The 18,859-nt window shown below is 44.8% G+C and overlaps 1 protein-coding gene across 5 annotated transcripts in view; it reads left to right on the top strand.

The window, feature by feature from the left end:
- Positions 1-18,859, top strand: part of RNF10 (ring finger protein 10) — a 53,521-nt gene that overhangs the window by 27,363 nt on the left and 7,299 nt on the right. For 2 of the 5 annotated variants that reach the window (XM_017872114.1, XM_017872116.1), the window contains 10 exons: positions 2,351-2,535; positions 2,615-2,751; positions 7,093-7,253; positions 9,275-9,400; positions 9,662-9,950; positions 10,137-10,270; positions 11,362-11,479; positions 11,718-11,819; positions 13,094-13,249; positions 17,756-17,856. In XM_017872114.1, the coding sequence (XP_017727603.1) occupies positions 2,351-2,535; positions 2,615-2,751; positions 7,093-7,253; positions 9,275-9,400; positions 9,662-9,950; positions 10,137-10,270; positions 11,362-11,479; positions 11,718-11,819; positions 13,094-13,249; positions 17,756-17,856 (1,509 nt within the window). The remainder of the gene's footprint in view (positions 1-2,350; positions 2,536-2,614; positions 2,752-7,092; positions 7,254-9,274; positions 9,401-9,661; positions 9,951-10,136; positions 10,271-11,361; positions 11,480-11,717; positions 11,820-13,093; positions 13,250-17,755; positions 17,857-18,859) is intronic. The other 3 variants (XM_017872115.1, XR_001885605.1, XM_017872117.1) reach the window with 3 other exon arrangements.

Below are 18,859 nucleotides of genomic sequence, written 5' to 3'. Positions count from 1 at the left end.
GTACCACCACACCTGGATAATTTTTTGTATTTTTAGTAGAGATGGGGTTTCACCGTGTTAACCAGGATGGTCTCGATCTCCTGACCTCGTGATCCCCCACCTCGGCCTCCCAAAGTGCTGGGATTACAGGCGTGAGCCTCCGCGCCCGGCTGTACTTTTCTTTTTTTGAGACAGAGTCTCACTCTGTTGCCCAGGCCAGAGTACAGTGGCGTGATCTTGGCTCACTGCAACCTCTGCCTCCAGGGTTCAAGCAATTCTCGTGCCTCAGCTTCCTAAGTAGCTGGGATTACAAGCGCCAGCCACCACGCCTGACTAATTTTTGTATTTTTAGTAGAGAAGGGGTTTCACCTTGTTGGCCAGGCTGGTTTTGAACTCCTGACTGCAAGTGATCCACCCACCTTAGTCTTCCAAAGTGTTGGGGTTACAGACGTGAGTCACCGTGCCTGGCCCAGTTGTACTTTTTTTTTTTTTTTAAAAGGAGTTTCGCTCTTGTTGCCTAGACTGGAGTACAGTGGTGCGATCTCAGCTCACTGCAACCTCCACCTCCCAGGTTCAAGAGATTCTCCTGCCTCAGCCTCCTAAGTATCTGGGACTATAGGCATAATACCACCATTCCCGGCTAATTTTTTTTTAGTAGAGATGGGGTTTCTCCGTGTTGGTCAGGCTGGTCTTGAATTCCTGACCTCAGGTGATCCTCCTGCCTCGGCTTCCCAAAGTGGTGGGATTATAGGCATGAGCCGTTGTGCCTGGCGTTTTTTTTTTTTTTTTTTTTTTTGAGACAGTCTTGTTGTATCGGCCCAGCTGGAGTGCAGTGGCGCGATGTCGGCTCACTGTAACCTCCATCTCTTGGGTTCAAGCAATTCTCGTGCCTCAGCCTCCTGAGTAGCTGGGATTACAGGTGCGCACCACTATGCCTGGCTAATTTTTGTATTTTTATTAGAGATGGGGTTCCACTGTGTTGTCTAGGCTTGTCTCAAACTCCCAGCCTCAAGTGATCGACCTGTCTCGGCCTCCTAAAGTGTTGGGATTACAGGTGTGAGCCACCACACCCAGCTTCAGTTGCACTTTCAAAGCCACTGGTGTATTTTCTTTTTTTTTTTTTTTTTTTGAGACGGAGTCTTGCTCTGTTGCCCAGGCTGGAGTGCAGTGGCGCGATCTCAGCTCACTGCAAGCTCCGCCTCCTGGGTTCACGCCATTCTCTCGCCTCAGCCTCCCGAGCAGCTGGAATTACAGGCGCCCACCACACGCCCGGCTAGTTTTCTATTTTTAGTAGAGATGGGATTTCACCGTGTTAGCCAGGATGGTCTCGATCTCCTGACCCCATGATCTCCCCGTCTCGGCTTCCCAAAGTGCTGGGATTACAGGCGTGAGCCACCGCGCCTGGCCGCCACTGATGTATTTTCTACTGAAGTTACAAACTCTTGGTATCCCCTTGTTGGTCCTAATAGAGTATCTGTTGAAGAACAATAATTTCAAATTGATGGGCCCTTTTTTTTTTTGTATGAGCAGGGGCTTTTGACCTTAAAGCTTGGACTCTCACTACTGTCAAAGTGTATAAAATCATCTGAGAATGGCATAGAAGGCATAAAACTTGTTTTATTAAAAAAAAAATTAGTCACATGAAGTGAAGTCTTTTAATGTGTTCTCTGTTGGAAATTACTGGTAGATTACTTCTAGACCCTTTTAGGCCTTTATGCATACAAATTAAGTTTTTTTATAAATGGGAATATAGTGATTTGTAATTTTTTTCTATGTAAAGTAGAACCCCCCAGATACCTGTCGTGTATTAGTTTTATTATATTAAACCGTTATTATGGTTTCCTTAGTGATTTGCTTAAAAAGCTGTCATACAAAGCCGGGCGTGGTGGCTCACGCCTGTAATCCCAGCACTTTGGGAGGCTGAGGCAGGTGGATCACAAGGTCAGGAGATTGAGACCATCCTGGTTAACAGGGTGAAACCCCGTCTCTACTAAAAACAGAAAAAAATTAGGTGGGCATTGTGGCGGATGCCCATAGTCCCAGCTACTCGGAGGCTGAGGCAGGAGAATGGTGTGAACCCAGGAGGCGGAGCTTGTTGCAGTGAGCCGAGATTGCGCCACTGCACTCCAGCCTGGGCGACAGAGCGAGACTCCATTTCAAAAAAAAAAAAAAAAAAAGCTATCATACAAAGCTATCATACATGTATCTACACTGTTAAACAGTTTTAGGAAGATATGTTGAGTGTAAGGATGTACAGGGATAGAGATGAGAGGGATGAGAGATGGGGATGAAAGAGTAGAGAGGCCTGTCACTTTAATAGTCCGTAATCAATTCTGCAAGCAGTGAACCTTCTGGTGGCATTTTGTTTCAGCGCATTTGTAGCCATGAAGTGCCATCTTGCCCAATATGCCTCTATCCACCTACTGCAGCCAAGATAACTCGTTGTGGACACATCTTCTGCTGGGCATGCATCCTGCACTATCTTTCACTGAGTGAGAAGATGTGGAGTAAATGTCCCATCTGTTACAGTTCTGTGCATAAGAAGGATCTCAAGAGGTGAGATTGAGACATTTACTCAATTAGATCCCAGTCTGTTCACTCCTTGCCCTGCTACATATAAATGTCCATGTTTCAGTGTTGTTGCCACAGAGTCACGTCAGTATGTTGTTGGTGATACCATTACGATGCAGCTGATGAAGAGGGAGAAAGGGGTGTTGGTGGCTTTGCCCAAATCCAAATGGATGAATGTAGACCATCCCATTCATCTAGGAGGTGAGTTCTTCAAATTTTGGGGACAAGTAATCCTGGGTACATCCTTTAAGGTGATTGAATAGATACATAGTGTCGGAAAGTTAAGTCTTTGGGCAAGGCAGATCTAGCATGTTCACATTAGTCATAGGATTCCAGTAGGTTAGCATGGAGTTTGTACAGAGTAGATTAATTATTTGTTTCAAGTTTGTTTAATATATACATCCTAATTTTTCATTTCACAAAGTTTTATTGCATAGCGTCTTTCACTGTGCCCAGTCTTAGGGATTCTGTAGTCAGCCAGTCTTGGTGCCTGTTGTCGAGAAACTCAGTAGTCTGATAAAAGAGACAGACTGGTAGACTGGCCATTAGGATAAAGAGTGTGATAAGTGCTCACAATGAATGCCAGAGATGTATTCCCTGTGTTTCATACAGAAGTGAGCATTTGATTAAAATAGCATTTCAGTCTCTGAGGAAAAGATAGATTTCTCAATAAATGATATTGCAACAATTGATTCTTCCTAAGGAAAAAATAAAATTAGATTCCTATTTCATACCATTCATGAAATTAATTCCAGATAGATTGAAGAAGTAAATAAAAAATCTGAAAGTTTTAACCCTTTTATTTAAAAGAAAATATAATTTTTTTGTAAATCCTCAGATGTGCAACTGTCTGAAGGATTGTGTGTTCTCATTTGGGTGGTAAATATCTGTATGTAATATTTTTTTCCTAGTGATTTTGACTGTTTAAATGTTTAACAACTTAAAACATTAAAAATGTGTATTAATTTTAAAAAAATTTCTCAAGATATGGGTGGATTTTTGAGCCAGGCTGAAATGATAGACGCTATAAAATATAAATTTTATTTTTATTTTATTTTTTTTGAGACGGAGTCTGGCTCTGTCACACAGGCTAGAGTGTAGTGGCACAATCTTGGCTCACTGCAACCTCCGCCTCCCGGGTTCAGGCGATTCACATGCGTCAGCCTCCCGAGTAGCTGGGACTACAGGTGCACACCACCACACCTGCCTAAGTTTGTATTTTTAGTTGAGATGGGATTTCACCATGTTGGCAGGCTATTTTTGAACTCCCGAGCTTAGGTGATCCGCCCGCCTTGCCTCCCAAAGTGCTGGGATTACAAGCACTAGCCACCGTGCCCGGCCAGTTTGATTTTATGAGAATGAAACTTGTATCTGAGATTTTCTTTTTTTTTTGAGACTGAAATGAAAATAAGCTGCAGAACAAGATGTTATTGTTTGTTATTTATGATGAAACCTTTATTTCTTTTTCTTTTTCTTTTTTTTTTTTTGAGACTGAGTCTCGTTCTATCACCGAGGCTGGAGTGCGGTGGCGTGATCTTGGCTTACTGCAAGCTCCGCCTCCCGGGTTCACGCCATTCTTCTGCCTCAGCCTCCCATGTAGCTGGGACTGCAGGTGCCCACTACCACACCCGGCTAATTTTTTGTATTTTTAGTAGAGACGGGGTTTCACCGTGTTAGCCAGGATGGTCTCCATCTCCTGACCTCATGATCCGCCCACCTTGGCTTCCCACAGTGCTGGGATTACAGGCGTGAGCCACTGCACCCCGCCAAAACCTTTATTTCTTTATAAACATGGGTATATAATTATATAGAAAAAGGTTTGAAGGATACATAATCAAATTTGCAAATGTTATCTCTGGGCAGATACTAGGATATTTGAGGGTAGGAAAACGGCATATCAAGGAGGTCTGAAGATAACATTGTTTTAAGCTACTTAGAAAGTACAGAAAATGTGGGCCGGGCACAGTGGCTCACGCCTGTAATCCTAGCACTTTGGGAGGCCAAAGCGGGTGGATTACCTGAGCTCAGGAGTTCCAAACCAGCCTGGGCAACACAGTGAAACCTGTCTCCACTAAAATACAAAAAATTAGCTGGGTGTGGCGGCGTGCGCCTCTAGTTCCAGCTACTCAGCAGCTGAGGCAGGAGAATTGCTAGAACCAGCCTGGGCGACACAAGTGAGACTCTGTCTCTCAAAAAATAAATAAATAAATAAATTAAATAAATAAATAAATAAAAGTACAGAAAATGTGGAGGAGGGAAGTAAAACAAATAAGTCATCCATGATCTCTTTATTCAAAGGCACCCCAGAACCTTATCTATATATATTTTTTCTATGCATGTATATTTTTGTGAGATTGGGATTTGATTTGCAAGTCACCATCTGTATTTCTCCATGTCCCTAATTGACCACTTAGAAAAACACTTCTAGGCCGGGTACGGTGGCTCACGCCTGTAATCTCAGCACTTTGGGAGACCGACGCGGGTGGATCACTTGAGGTCAGGAGTTGGAGACCAGCCTGGCCAACATGGTGAAAATCCATCTCTACTTAAAAAAAAAAAAATTTTTGGTGTGGTGGCACGTGCCTAAATCCCAGTTACTCAGGAGGCTAAGCAGAAGAATTGCATGAACACAGGATGATGGTGGAGGTTGTGGTGAACTGAGATTGCACCACTGCACTCCAGCCTGGGTGACAGAGGGAGACTCCATCTCAAAATAAATAAGAAAACCATTTTCAGTGTCCACAGAATTTTGGTTAATGAACATACTATCATGTCATTAACTCTTCTTTTTGTCGCCCAGGCTGGAGTGCAGTGGCATGGTCACGGTTCACTGCAGCCTCGACCTCCTAGGCTCAAATGCTCCTGCCTCAGCCTCCCATTAATTAATTACAATTAAATTTAAATTTAATTTAAAATTAAAATTTTAATTTAAAATGTTAACTGGGTATGGTGGTGTAGTTAATTTTTTATTTTTGGCAGAGATGAGGTCTTGCTGTGTTGCTAAGCTGGTCTTGAACTTCTTTTTTTTTTTTGAGACAGAGTCTCGCTCTGTTGCCCATTCTGGAGTGCAATGGTGTGATCTCGGCTCACTGCAACCTCCACCTCCCAGTTTCAAGAGATTCTCCTGCCTCAGCCTCCTGAGTAGCTGAGATTACAGGCACCCACCATCACGCCTGGCTAATTTTTGTGTTTTTAGTAGAGATGGAGTTTCACCATGTTGGCCAGGATGGTCTCGATCTCTTGATCTTGTGATCCGCCCACCTCAGCCAAAGTGCTGGGATTACAGGCGTGAGCCACTGTGCTCTGCCTGGTCTTATTTTTATTAATTTTATTTTTTGAGACAGAGTTTTGCACTTGTTGCCCAGGCTGGAGTGCAATGGCGTGATCTCAGCTTACCTCCGCCTCCTGGGTGCAAGTGATTCTCTTACCCCAGCCTCCCTAGTAGCTGGGATTGCAGGCGCCTGTCACCATGCCCAGCTAATTTTTTGTATTTTTAGTAGAGATGGGATTTCTCCATGTTGGCCAGGCTGGTCTCGAACTCCCAACTTCAGGCAATCCACCTGCCTCAGCCTCCCAAAGTGCTGGGATTACAGGTGTGAGCCACTGCGCTGGGCCACCATTTCTTTATTTATTGTTGGTTTTACTGGTTGGTTTGAGCTTTGCTTTTTCTTTTTCTTTTTTTTTTGAGACAGAGTTTTGCTTTTGTTGCTCAAGCTGGAGTGCAGTGGCATGATCTTGGCTCACTGCGACCCCTGGCTCCCGGGTTCAAGCAGTTTTCCTGCCTCATCCTTCCAAGTAGCTGGGATTACAGGCATGCACCACCACGCCCAACTAATTTTTTGTGTCTGTAATAGAGACGGGGTTTCACCATGTTGGTCAGGCTAGTCTCGAACTCCTGACCTCAAGTGATCCACCCGCCTCGACCTCCCAAAGTGCTGGGATTACAGGTGTGAGCCACGGTGCCTGGCTGGTTTGAGTTTCTCTGATATTACATACAATGCTGTAATAATAAACATTGTGTGACTAAAGTTTTGACTGCATCTCTGGGTTTCTTAGATTTCTTGTGTCAAGGCTGGGCGCGGTGGCTTAAGCCTGTAATCCCAGCACTTTGGGATGCGAGACCGGCGGATCACGAGGTCAGGAGATCAAGACCATCCTGGCTAACATGGTGAAACCCCGTCTCTACTAAAAAAGACAAAAAACTAGCCGGGCGAGGTGGCAGACGCCTGTAGTCCCAGCTACTTGGAGGCTAAGGCAGGAGAATGGCATAAGCCGGGAGGTGGAGCTTGCAGTGATCTGAGATCCGGTCACTGCACTCCAGCCTGGGCGACAGAGCGAGACTCCGTCTCAGAAAAAAAAAAAAGATTTCTTGTATCAAGAACAGAGCTACAGAACTTATTTTAAGACAGTTGTTAAATTATTTTCTAGGGAATTATCCCATTTTCACCCCAGAGAAAAGGCTGTATTTGAAAATTTTTATTTAGCTACACCATCATGAGCTTTGAGTGTTGCATTTCTTTGGTCTTGCTGGCCTTCTTATAGATGAACAACACAGCCAGTACTCCAAGTTGCTGCTGGCCTCTAAGGAGCAGGTGCTGCACCGGGTAGTTCTGGAGGAGAAAGTAGCACTAGAGCAGCAGCTGGCAGAGGAGAAGCACACTCCCGAGTCCTGCTTTATTGAGGCAGCTATCCAGGAGCTCAAGGTGAGAGGATGCATTGAAGACGCTAAAACCTTTTCACTCTCTCGGCGGTCTCTGGTGAAAACCAGAAATGCTAAACCTTTTCACTGTGTTGGGGGTGAGTTGATGGACACTGGGGTTAAATTAGTTCCATTCCACATTTAAGACAATAAGCAGAAAATGGCTAAAAAAGTCCATTTGTTTTGGGCTTTGTTTGATGACAGCAGAGAAGGTTTAACCTAGGGCTTTTAAAGCTCTTTCTAGAGCTGAAAGGAGCAAGTCAAAATGGTTTTATAACTAATTGTGACAATGGAGTTTTTTAGATTAGCTATGTTCTTAAAGCAAGGGAGAGTTTTTTGTTTTCCGGGAAAATACTTAATGTTCTATTCTAGAGGTGTTTTGAGAGAGATTGTGGAGAAAGTATTATGGCCTGCCCAGTATGCCTTAGGAGTACCTGAAACGGCAAGAATTACACAAGGATAGAATTCCCTGGGTCTTGTATCTTCCACAACAGGAAATTTTGAAGCATCACAACCACTGGTTGTTAGGCCCCGCCTTGAGATACTGATTGCATAGGTTAAGCTCAGTAGGCTCAGTAATTTGCATTATAACAAGTTCTAGGGTGATTCTGATGGCTGCTCATCCTCAGACCACACTACTGGAACCACTGATCTAGCTTAGAGCAGTAGAAGCCCATATTTATTGAGTAATTAGCATTTGATAGGACCGGTGCTATGCACATTTATCTCACTTAAACTTCTAGTGTGGTAGATAGCACTGTCCCCTTTCATGGATGAGGAAACAGAATCATGGGTTGGGTAATTTGCTAGTAAGGGATGCAGCTGGTATTTGAATTCCCTTCTCCCTGACTCCCAAGGGCTCCTTGGTTAGAGTCCTGTATATTTAACTTTTGCTTTCTTTCTCTAATACATTGCAGCCATATTTGTTCAAATGCCATTACAGGCATAAGAAAGGCTACATAGAATTAGAACTGTCCAGGCTGAGGTGGGGTTAGCTAAACCCTTCCTACTACTATGGGCCTCTGTCTGAGCATAGTTTGTAAAAACTAGGTTAGTTTCATGTTCTTAGATTTCTGTTCTGGAAGTTTTTTGTAGTGTTGTCAGTGTCAGATTCTTTTTTTTTTTTTTAACTTTTAAGTTCAGGGGTACAAATGCAGGTTATGTCATAGGGGTTTGTTATACAGATTCTCACCCAGGTATTAAGCTTAGTACCCATTAGTTATTTTTCCTTATCCTCTCCCTCCTCCCACTCTGCACCCTCTGATAGGCCTCAGTTTTTGTTTGTTCCCCTCTATGTGTCCGTGTTTTCGTCATTTAGCTCCCACTTGGAAGTGAGAACATGCATGCGATATTTGGTTTTCCTTTTTTTTTTTTTTTTTTTTTGAGACGGAGTTTCACTCTTGTTGCCCAGGCTGGAGTGCAGTGGCGTGATGTTGGCTCATCACAACCTCTGCCTCCCAGGTTCAAGTGATTCTCCTGCCTCAGCTTCCCGAGTAGCAGGAATTACAGGCATGCCCCACCATGCCTGGGTTATTTTGTATTTTTAGTAGAGATGGGGTTTCTCCATGTTGGTCAGTGTGGTCTTGAACTCCCAACCTCAGGTGATCTGCCCACCTCAGGCTCCCAAAGTGCTGGGATTACAGGCATGAGCCACCACACCTGGCCGTATGTGTCTTCATAGTAGAATGATTTATATTCCTTTGGCTATATACCCAGTAATGGGATTGCTGGGTGAAATGGTATTTCTGTCTTTAGGTCTTTGAGGAATCACCACAGTGGCTGAACTAATTTACATTCCACAGTGTCAGATTCTAAGCAGATTCCAATTCTTAGTGGGTATTGCATGCTTTTTGCTTCCTGTTTCCCTCCAAGTTGAGATATTTAAGCACCTAACCTCCTTCCCATTGGGTCTCATTGCCTTTTAACTTTCGGTCCTGTTGAGAGGCCATTCTAAGCCCTTGCCCTTCAAGCTAAGTGTGTTTCTGGAAACTTAACTTTCTCTGGTGTTTTCTCTGGCCACGTTAGACTCGGGAAGAGGCTCTGTCGGGATTGGCTGGAAGCAGAGGGGAGGTCACTGGTGTTGTGGCTGCTTTGGAACAACTGGTGCTGATGGCTCCCTTGGCGAAGGCGTCTGTTTTTCAACCCAGGAAGGTTAGTGTGTTCCTGTTACTAAGTGGCTGCCATTCCTCAAATACTGTCATTGAGCTGGTAGGCATTACTGTGAGATCTAAACCTTCTCAAGAGAAGAGGGGACAATGAGTATTTTCTGTATGCTTGTTATTAGTTCTTTCCCCAGGGGTGTTAAATCAGTGAACACGACAGCTAAGATAAACATCTAGGGAGCTTGGTTCTTAGGCCTACATTTGCCACATTGCTTTCGGAAAGCAGGAGATATACTTTCTGTTGATCTAGAGTTTGCTGCAACAGGGTGTGCTGGAGTATCTGTCTGCCTTCGATGAAGAAACTACGGAAGTTTGTTCTCTGGACACTCCTAGACCTCTTGCTCTCCCTCTGGTAGAGGAGGAGGAAACAGTGTCTGAACCAGAGCCTGAGGGGTTGCCAGAGGCCTGTGATGACTTGGAGTTAGCAGATGACAATCTTAAAGAGGGAACCATTTGCACTGAGTCCAGCCAGCAGGAACCCATCACCAAGCCAGGCTTCACACGCCTCAGCAGCTCTCCTTGTTACTACTTTTACCAAGGTGAGGGTGCCTGAGGAGAGGGCTGGGTTGCCACAGAGGTGTTTCAGATGTGACCCTGTGCTCTAAGCAGAGGAGCACCACTAGATCCAGGGGCTTGGGTGGCTTGAGCCCTTGGGCATGGGGAGGGGTGAGGGGCGTTCTGGGGACTGGCCAAGACTGGTGTGTGATAGAGCCTCTTGTCCTCAGCGGAAGATGGGCAGCACATGTTCCTGCACCCCGTGAATGTGCGCTGCCTTGTGCGGGAGTACGGCAGCCTGGAGAGGAGCCCTGAGAAGATCTCAGCAACTGTGGTGGAGATTGCTGGCTACTCCATGTCTGAGGTGAGGCCTTCCTCTAGAAATGGAGGGTCAGGCAGCAATATTAACCTAATCTCTTTGAGGTAGGCTTAGCCATCCTAAGTTCACAAACCTTCAAGGCCTTTAGTTTTTGTATTTTTAGTCTTTCTGTCAGTGATGGTGCTGTGAATTCTTTGTAAGTGAGGTGCCCCCTCAGCATGAGTGCTGCTCCCTGCTTCATTGATTGTAGTTTGGGGATGTAGATATTTCTTTTTTACTCAAGATGGAGTTTATTTTTGTTTCTTTTCCTCCTCATTGCTTGGGAGAAGTGTCACAAATTTGTTGTAAGATTTAAAATTAGACTCTTTGAGTACTATAAATTTTTCATCAAACATGCAGGAAAAGAATAGAAACGAAAATAAATGGGCTGGGTGTGGTAGCTCACACCTGTAATCCCAGCACTTTTGGGAGGCTTAGGCAGGCAGATTGCTTGAGGCTAGGAGTTTCAGACCAGCCAGGGCATTTCTACAAAAGATACAAAAAAAATTAGCTGGGTGTGATGGTGTGCACCTGTAGTCCCAGCTACTCAGAAGGCTGAGGCAGAAGGATCACCTTAGCCCGGGAGATCAAGTCTGCAGTGAGCTGGCCTGGGTGACAGAGCAAGACCATGTCTCAAAAAAAAGAAAAAATTGGGCTTCATTTTCTACTATTTCAGGCCAAGTGTCTTTCAGTAGGGAGATCTGCTTTACCTTCCTTCCCAGTTACTCTGTCAGTGGTTCCCACTTTTTTCAGTTCTGTTTTTCCACCAACAAATAACTTTTATCTTCGCTGTTCATCCCCTCAGCAGTGGGCCCTTAAAATCAGAAACGGCTGATTGGTTTTAGATTATTTGTTGCTGGACTCAATTAACTCCTTTGCAGCACAAACCAAAATTAACTGGATTTGGTTGCTTATTCCACTTTGCTGTAGGTTGACAGTTTCTCTTTGACTTTTCAAAATGAGGATAATTGAGCACTACTGTTTTCAGCCCCAGTGCTGGCTGTGTTATGTATATATTGTTGGATATCTGGGTTAGGACCCCCTGCTTTCAGAGTTAGGTTTGCTTTAGTTGAGTATCGGTCCTTTTTCCAATGTAGGATGTTCGACAGCGTCATAGATATCTCTCTCACTTGCCACTCACCTGTGAGTTCAGCATCTGTGAACTGGCTTTGCAACCTCCTGTGGTCTCTAAGGAAACCCTAGAGATGTTCTCAGGTGAGAATGCCCCTGCTCTGCTTCTCTTTATAGTAGGGTTCAGGGATGCTTGTGGCTAGAAACACAGTGTGGGAGGAAACTTATGGAACTGTATCATGAGTCCTAGTACCTCCTAAACACTTCATCTGTTCATCTAGTCCAGCTGGGCCTACTGGTGTGGGCTTAGCTGCTAATACTGGGAGGAGGTAATGGCTAGGTTGTCCTGGGTCTACCTCTTTACAACCTGACCAATCCGCAGATGACATTGAGAAGAGGAAACGTCAGCGCCAAAAGAAGGCTCGGGAGGAACGCCGCCGAGAGCGCAGGATTGAAATAGAGGAGAACAAGAAACAGGGCAAGTGTAAGTTCAGGAACTCTTATCTTTGACTAGTACTGCTGTACATCATTGTATGGAACTCTGTCTGAGACCCGGGAGCCAGACCTTAGCGACTTGTTTTCTTCAACTTTTAAATGAATCATGAGAGCACCTCCTTAATAGTCTTGCTTGCAAATGTAATGAGTTAATATGGGTCAAAGTGCCTAGCACATAGTAAAGATGAAGATTAAATTCAGCCTTGGTAATAGTGGGTGATATAAACCTGTTCAAGAGATGGGAATTGGGGCTTTGCTAAGAATGCTGGGGGCCATTGTTCCCCATGCTTTCTGGATCACTGACCTTACCTCTGACTCTGTATTAAAGGGGATAGCTGTACACAGCAAGTCTGCCAGGAGGGTCTGATAAGATGGAAACCTTGATAGACTAGGAAGTGCAGGAAGTTGGATTTAAGAGATCTTTCATAGCAGTAAGCACAGCCTTTTGATCTGGTTCTTCAAAATAAGCTTCATTTAATCCAGGGGATTAGTGGGATATGAGGTCCCATTATCCACCAGAAAACAAGGAATTGAGTCCTTGGTGTTTTGACTCCATATGGCATGGAAACATACATTTTATATCTCAAGTGGGGTAAGTGTATACTTGGGGTCCCAACGCTGTGTAGGTGTTTGGCACATGTCCTGAACTTTGAGAAAACTGATATTTCAGGAATAGGATTTTTTGTTTTAACCTTTTTATTATGGAAATATCAAGACAAGTAGAACAGTGTAATTAACCCCCATGTTTGTCACCCAGCCTCAATTATTAATAGTTAGAACAAGGTTAACTATATTAAAGACATTATAGAAGGACAGTATTGTAATTTGGGTTTTAGCTTGTCTGCATCCTCTAGATCTTTTGGGGGTATGCATGTATGGTGTCTTCAACTGTTGGAAACTATTTGAAAAATTCAGGCCAGGCGTGGTGGCTCACATCTATAATCCCAACACTTTGGGAGGCCAAGATGGGCAGATCATTTGAGCTCAGGAGTTCAAGACCAAGCTGGGCAACATGGTGAAACCTCATCTCTTTAAAAATTCAAAAAATTAGCTGGGCATGGTGGCACGTGCCTGTGGTCCCAGCTACTCAGGAGGCTGAGGTAGGAGGATCGCTTGAGCCTGGGAGGCAGAGAATGCAGTGAACAGAGATCGTATCACTACACTCCAGCTTGGGTGACAGAGTGAGACCCTGTCTCAAAAAAGAAAAAGAAAAAATTGAAGAATTCTGTGAATGCGTTTACAAGGGTTATCTTTCCTTTGCAGATCCAGAAGTCCACATTCCCCTCGAGAATCTACAGCAGTTTCCTGCCTTCAATTCTTATACCTGCTCCTCCGATTCTGCTTTGGGTCCCACCAGCACCGAGGGCCACGGGGCCCTCTCCCTTTCTCCTCTCAGCAGAAGTCCAGGTTCTCATGCAGGTAAACAGGTGAAATTTAATAAATTCACCCATCCGATAGACCTTATGCAAAGCTTTGGTGTCTGAATTTACAATCCCGGCCCACTCAGCATGGTGTGGACTTCAGGGGCATAACCTTACTTTGGTAGTCCTGAGGTACATCAAATTCTTAATGTTTATTCATCCTTCCCACTTGCTATGCTGACTGCTTTACCCTGCCAGCTTCTAAGCATCTCAAGGAGCTCTTTAGGCAGTATAGTTGAACCTGGATTCTTCCCTTTAACCCAGCTGTTTTTGTTTCTAGTTTTTATGTTTGAGATACTCCCCTGCATGCCTAAACCTCTTTGTACATGTCTCTTTATTGTAGCATTGTTTATAATAGCTCCAAAAAAAGAAAAAGGTTGGAAAGCCTACCAATAAGAAAATGACTGAATTATAGTATTTATACTATAAAATGTTCCACACCAAAAGGCCGGACGTGGTGACTCATGCCTGTAATCCTAGCACTTTGGGAAGCTGAGGTGGGTGGATCACGAGGTCAGGAGTTCAAGACCAGCCTCACCAACACCATGAAACCCTGTCTCTACTGAAAATACAAAACTTAGCTGGGCATGGTGGCAGGCGCCTGTAGTCCTAGCTACTCAGGAAGCTGAGGCAAGACTTGCTTGAACCTGGGAGGCAGAGGTCGCAGTGAGACAAGGTTACACCACTGCACTCCAGCCTGGGCAACAAAGAGACTTTGTCTCAAAAAAAAAAATTCACACCTGTTGAAGAAGGGAATAGTTCTATTCATGTACTAATGGGAAGATAATTTGTAGAACAAGAATAAATATTTGTGGGTTTTTAAAAACACCACCAACACAAAACTAAAGCATTTCATTATGGGTATATATATATATATATATATGTAAATGCATGGAAAAACTTCTGCTAGAAGGCAGGGGAGGAAATAAAAAAATATGAAATGTATAGAAGAGAATTGAAGGCCAGGCACGGTGGCTCATACCTGTAATCTTAGCAGTTTGGGAGGCCGAGGTGGGCAGATCCCCTTGAGCTCAGGCATTCAAGACCAACCAAATTTTGTCTCTACAAAAAATATGAAATTTAGCCGGGTGTGGTAGTGTGCACCTGTAGTCCCAGCTACTCGGGAGGCTGAGGTGGGGGTGTGACTTGACTGAGCCTAGGAGGCAAAGGTTGCAGTGAGCCCAGATTGGGCCACTGCACTCCAGCCTGGGCAACACGGCCAGACCCTGTGGAGAAAAAAAAAAATACTGAGACAGATGTGTTCCAAATTGGTGGTAGTGTTACATTCTAAGGAATGAGACTGGATTGAAATGTTCAAATGGGCCTTTAGTCTTAAAAAAGTTTGTCTTATATATAAAGAATGTTTAAAGTGTTATGAAATTAAACACTTAAAGAGATACTATAATTTCAGAGAATTCTCTTTTGTGATCTTCATCTGATAAGCCTGACAGACGGCTTATTTTTTTTTTTTTTTGAATGGGGTGTAGCTCTGTCACCCAGGCTGGAGTGCACTGGTGCAGTCTCAGCTAACTGCAACCTCTGCCTCCTGGGTTCAAGCAATTCTCCTGCCTCAGCCTCCTGATTAGCTGGGATTACAGGTGTGCGTCACCAAGCCTGGCTAATTTTTGTATTTTTAGTAGAAACAGTCTCTCCATGTTGGCCAGGCTGGTCTCGAACTCCTGGCCTCAAGTGATCTGCCTACCTCAACCTCCCAAAGTGCTGGGATTGCAGGTGGGAGCTGTTGCACCCAGCCTGTTTGCTTTTAAGAGATAGGGTCTTGCTCAGTGCTGTGGTGCAATCATAGCTCACTGCAATCTTGAACTCCTGGGCTCAAGTGATCCTCCTGCCTGAGCCTCCCAGAGTGCTGGGATTACAGGTGTGAGCCACTGCACCTGGCCAAGAGAGATACTTTTTGTTGCGTGTGACTGATTTCTCAGGCATTCTTGTTTTGTTTTGTTTTAGATGGAGTTTCGCTTTTGTTGCCCAGGCTGGAGTGCAATGGTGCAATCTCGGCTTACTGCAACCTCCGCCTCCTGGGTTCAAGCGATTCTCCTGCCTCAGCCTCCCAGTAGCTGGGATTACAGGCATGTGCCATCACACCTGGCTAATTTTGTATTTTTAGTAGACACAGGGTTTCTCCATGTTGGTCAGGCTAGTCTCGAACTCCCGACCTCAGGGGATCCGCCAGCCAACCTCAGGCAATCCACTTGCCTTGGCCTCCCAAACTGCTGGAATTACAGGCGTGAGCCACTGCGCCTGGCCTCTGTAGGGCTTAAAAAAGTGTCCATCATTGGAATATTTAAAACTTTTGGTGATCATTGTATTCATATGCATATCATTTTGCAGATTAGGAACTTGTGGCTGAGGCAGGTACTTAGTGGCAAGAACTGGGATTAGAACCTGGTTCTTGAGGACTGCACTACTGTGATGCTCTTCTGCTTAACTGAGAAAGGAGCATATGAAGGACTGTGGCAGATCATTAAATACATTATTTGTGATATGCATTTTTTTTTTTTCTCTTTTCTTGAGATAGGGTCTCGTTCTGTAGCCCAAGCTAGAGTACAGTGGTATAATCTCAGCTCACTGCAATCTCTGCGTCCCATGTTGAAGCAATTCTCGTGCCTCAGCCTCCCTAGTAGCTGGATTACAGGCATGCACCACCATACTCTGCTAAGTTTTGTATTTTTAGTAGAGGTGGGGTTTCGCCATGTTGGCCAGGCTGGTCTCAAACTCATGGCCTCAAGTGATCTGCCTGCCTTGGCCTCCCAATGTGCTGGGATTACAGGCTTGAGCCACTGTGCCCAGCATATCTGTGATACCAAGATTGTGTTTTCACATACTATCCTTCCTGAAAGCTGTTTTTTGTTTTGTTTTGTTTTGTTTTGATTTTGTTTTGAGACGGAGTCTCGCTCTTGTGGCCCAGGCTGGAGTAGAGTGGCCGGATCTCAGCTACTGCAAGCCTCCGCCTCCCGGGTTTTACGGCAATTTCTCCCTGCCTGCAGCCTCCCAAGTAGCTGGGAACTACAGGCACCCGCCACCTTGCCCGGCTAGTTTTTTGTATTGTTAGTAGAGACGGGGTTTCACCGTGTTAGCCAGGATGGTCTCGATCTCCTGACCTCGTGATCCGCCCGTCTCGGCCTCCCAAAGTGCTGGGATTACAGGCTTGAGCCACCGTGCCCGGCCTTGTTTTGTTTTTTGATGGAGTCTCACTCTGTCATCCAGGCTAGAGTGCAGTGGTGCGATTTTGGCTCAATGCAACCTCCCCCTCGTGGGTTCAAGCGATTCTCCTGCCCCAGCCACCCGAGTAGCTGGGACTATAGGCGTGTGCCACCATGCCTGGCTAATTTTTTGTATTTTTAGTAGAGATAGGGTTTCACCGTGTTAGCCAGGATGGTCTCGATCTCCTGACCTTGTGATCTTCCCGCCTCAGCCTCCCAAAGTGCTGGGATTACAGGCATGAGCCACCGCGCCCAGCCGTTTTTTGTTTGTTCGTTTGTTTTTTATGATGGAGTTTTGCTCTATCACCCAGGCTGAAGCACAATGGCACGATCTTGGTTCACTGCAACCTCCACTTCCCAGGTTCAGGTGATTCTCCTGTCTCAGCCTCTCAAGTACTCAAGTAGCTGGGATTACAGGTGTCCACCACCATGCCCAACTAATTTTGTATTTTTAGTAGGGATGGGGTTTCACCACTTTGGCCAGGCTTGTCTTGAACTCCTGACCTCAGGTGATCTGCCCGTTTCAGCCTCCCAAAGTGCTGGGATTACAGGCGTGAGCCACTACACCCAGCTTTTCTGAAAGTTTAAGCTCTTAATGTATTTAAGCAAGAGCAATTGGTTGGTCCTAGTAATAAGAGTACTGACCACGGGAGGGCCTGCTGCTGGGGAGAGAACAGGGCCCCTCTTGTCCAACACTGTTCAGGGTAGTAGATAGACTCATCTGTGGGAAGTTGTTCAGCTGTAGTCAGAAAGGATAGAGAAGTGTATTACCTCGGGAGTATGGGGGGAAAGTTTGCACCCTCATGCTGGATCTTGTTGATGTGTCTTGGATTCTAATTGAATATTCCCAGGTCATAGTGTCTACTATCGGGAATGTAAAGGCTGAGCTGATTAAAATTTTATCTTTTTCTTGGAGCTATTTCATCCGTGTAAAACCAGTCCCTGACAGTACCTAGCCTTGAGAGCCAGCCTTTGTGAAAAGTATAATATTTCAAAAGCAGAGACTTTTTCTTATGGTAGGAGTAGATTCTACCATGACTCCTAGTGTTACTGTAACCATGAAGCTTTTCCCTCTTCCTATACCAGTGACTGATTTCACAGGTGATATTGTTGGCTTTTTAAGAACATGGGAGAGTTGAAAGTTGGATCAATGTTTGCTTTTTTTTTTTTTTTTTGAGGGGATGATTTGTAATTTTCCAGACCTGACTCAGGGCTCACTCATCTTTCTTGTTAAGGACACTCCTTGGAACGTGACGAATATAATCAGGTCTCTGGTTCCCTTTCAGACTTTCTGCTGACCCCTCTGTCACCCACTGCCAGTCAGGGCAGTCCCTCATTCTGCGTTGGGAGTCTGGAAGAAGACTCTCCCTTCCCTTCCTTTGCCCAGGTAAATCGTTTGCTTGTGAAGCAGCCCAAGGGTATTTAACATGAACTCTGCTGCTCATTATTATGGGAACCTCCTCCAGGGAATGTTACCTCTCATTCTAATATGGCTGGACAAATTGAGTCATCTGATGGGTAGGAGGGAAGTTCACTGCCTGTCGGAGCTTTAGGCAGTGTGGAGTTGGCTGAGGGCAGATTATGTCATGGACGTCCCCTCTGTTGGAAAAGGAGAGACTTAACAGGCTAATGTTGCACTGACTCTAATAACCATGGGAGGCTTTCTTAAGAGGAAAGCTCATGGATTTAGTCATCAGATGTTACTGTAGACGTACCCAGGAAAGAGGCCAAGAATAGCTGAGGCAGAATCAGAGTTCAGAATATTTTAAAAATCATTTGATACTTGTGTACTGGATACTATTGTAGGGGCTGGGGATACACCATCAATTTTAACTGTTCTGTGGTTCTAGGACCTCTGATTCAGGTGGTATTTATCTGTTACGTAAAATAAGCCATTTCTCTTTACTTTGAGAGGGGAAGATTGTCTTGGTTATACTGCAACTAGCCAAAGCAGCTTCCTTGGAGCTGGGTGGGGGAATGATAGGCTAGTGAGGGTTGCTGTGAAACCGCTTTATTAATCTCTAAGATAACAAGCAATACTCAGCATTCCTGCATTCAGATAAGTGAGGAAGTTGGATGGACAGCTTGACATGTGCCCTTGTAAGAAGTCCGTATTAACTTCTTTGGGGCTAGTGTAGAATCATTATCTTGACAATTCTTTAGACAGTTGATATGGATGTTTCTTATGTGATTAAAGCAGTTTGTACTGAGAAATAAGCAAGAATTGAGCTTTGGTAAGAAGGGTTCTAAAGTCAAGGAACATGAAATAATTGTGCGGGTGAGGTGGGAAGGGAGGGGATCCTGAAAATGAACTGCTGGACTTGAACTGCTGGACTTAAGAGGTGATTAGCAAGCGGCTCCCAGGAGTTATGCCAAATCCCCCCCCCCCC

This window comes from Rhinopithecus bieti, unplaced genomic scaffold, assembly GCF_001698545.2.
Source record: "Rhinopithecus bieti isolate Rb0 unplaced genomic scaffold, ASM169854v2 scaffold_6776, whole genome shotgun sequence".
NCBI lineage: Eukaryota > Metazoa > Chordata > Mammalia > Primates > Cercopithecidae > Rhinopithecus > Rhinopithecus bieti.
Note: the sequence above shows the minus strand (reverse complement) of the source record. Positions and strands in the feature narration are given on the sequence as shown.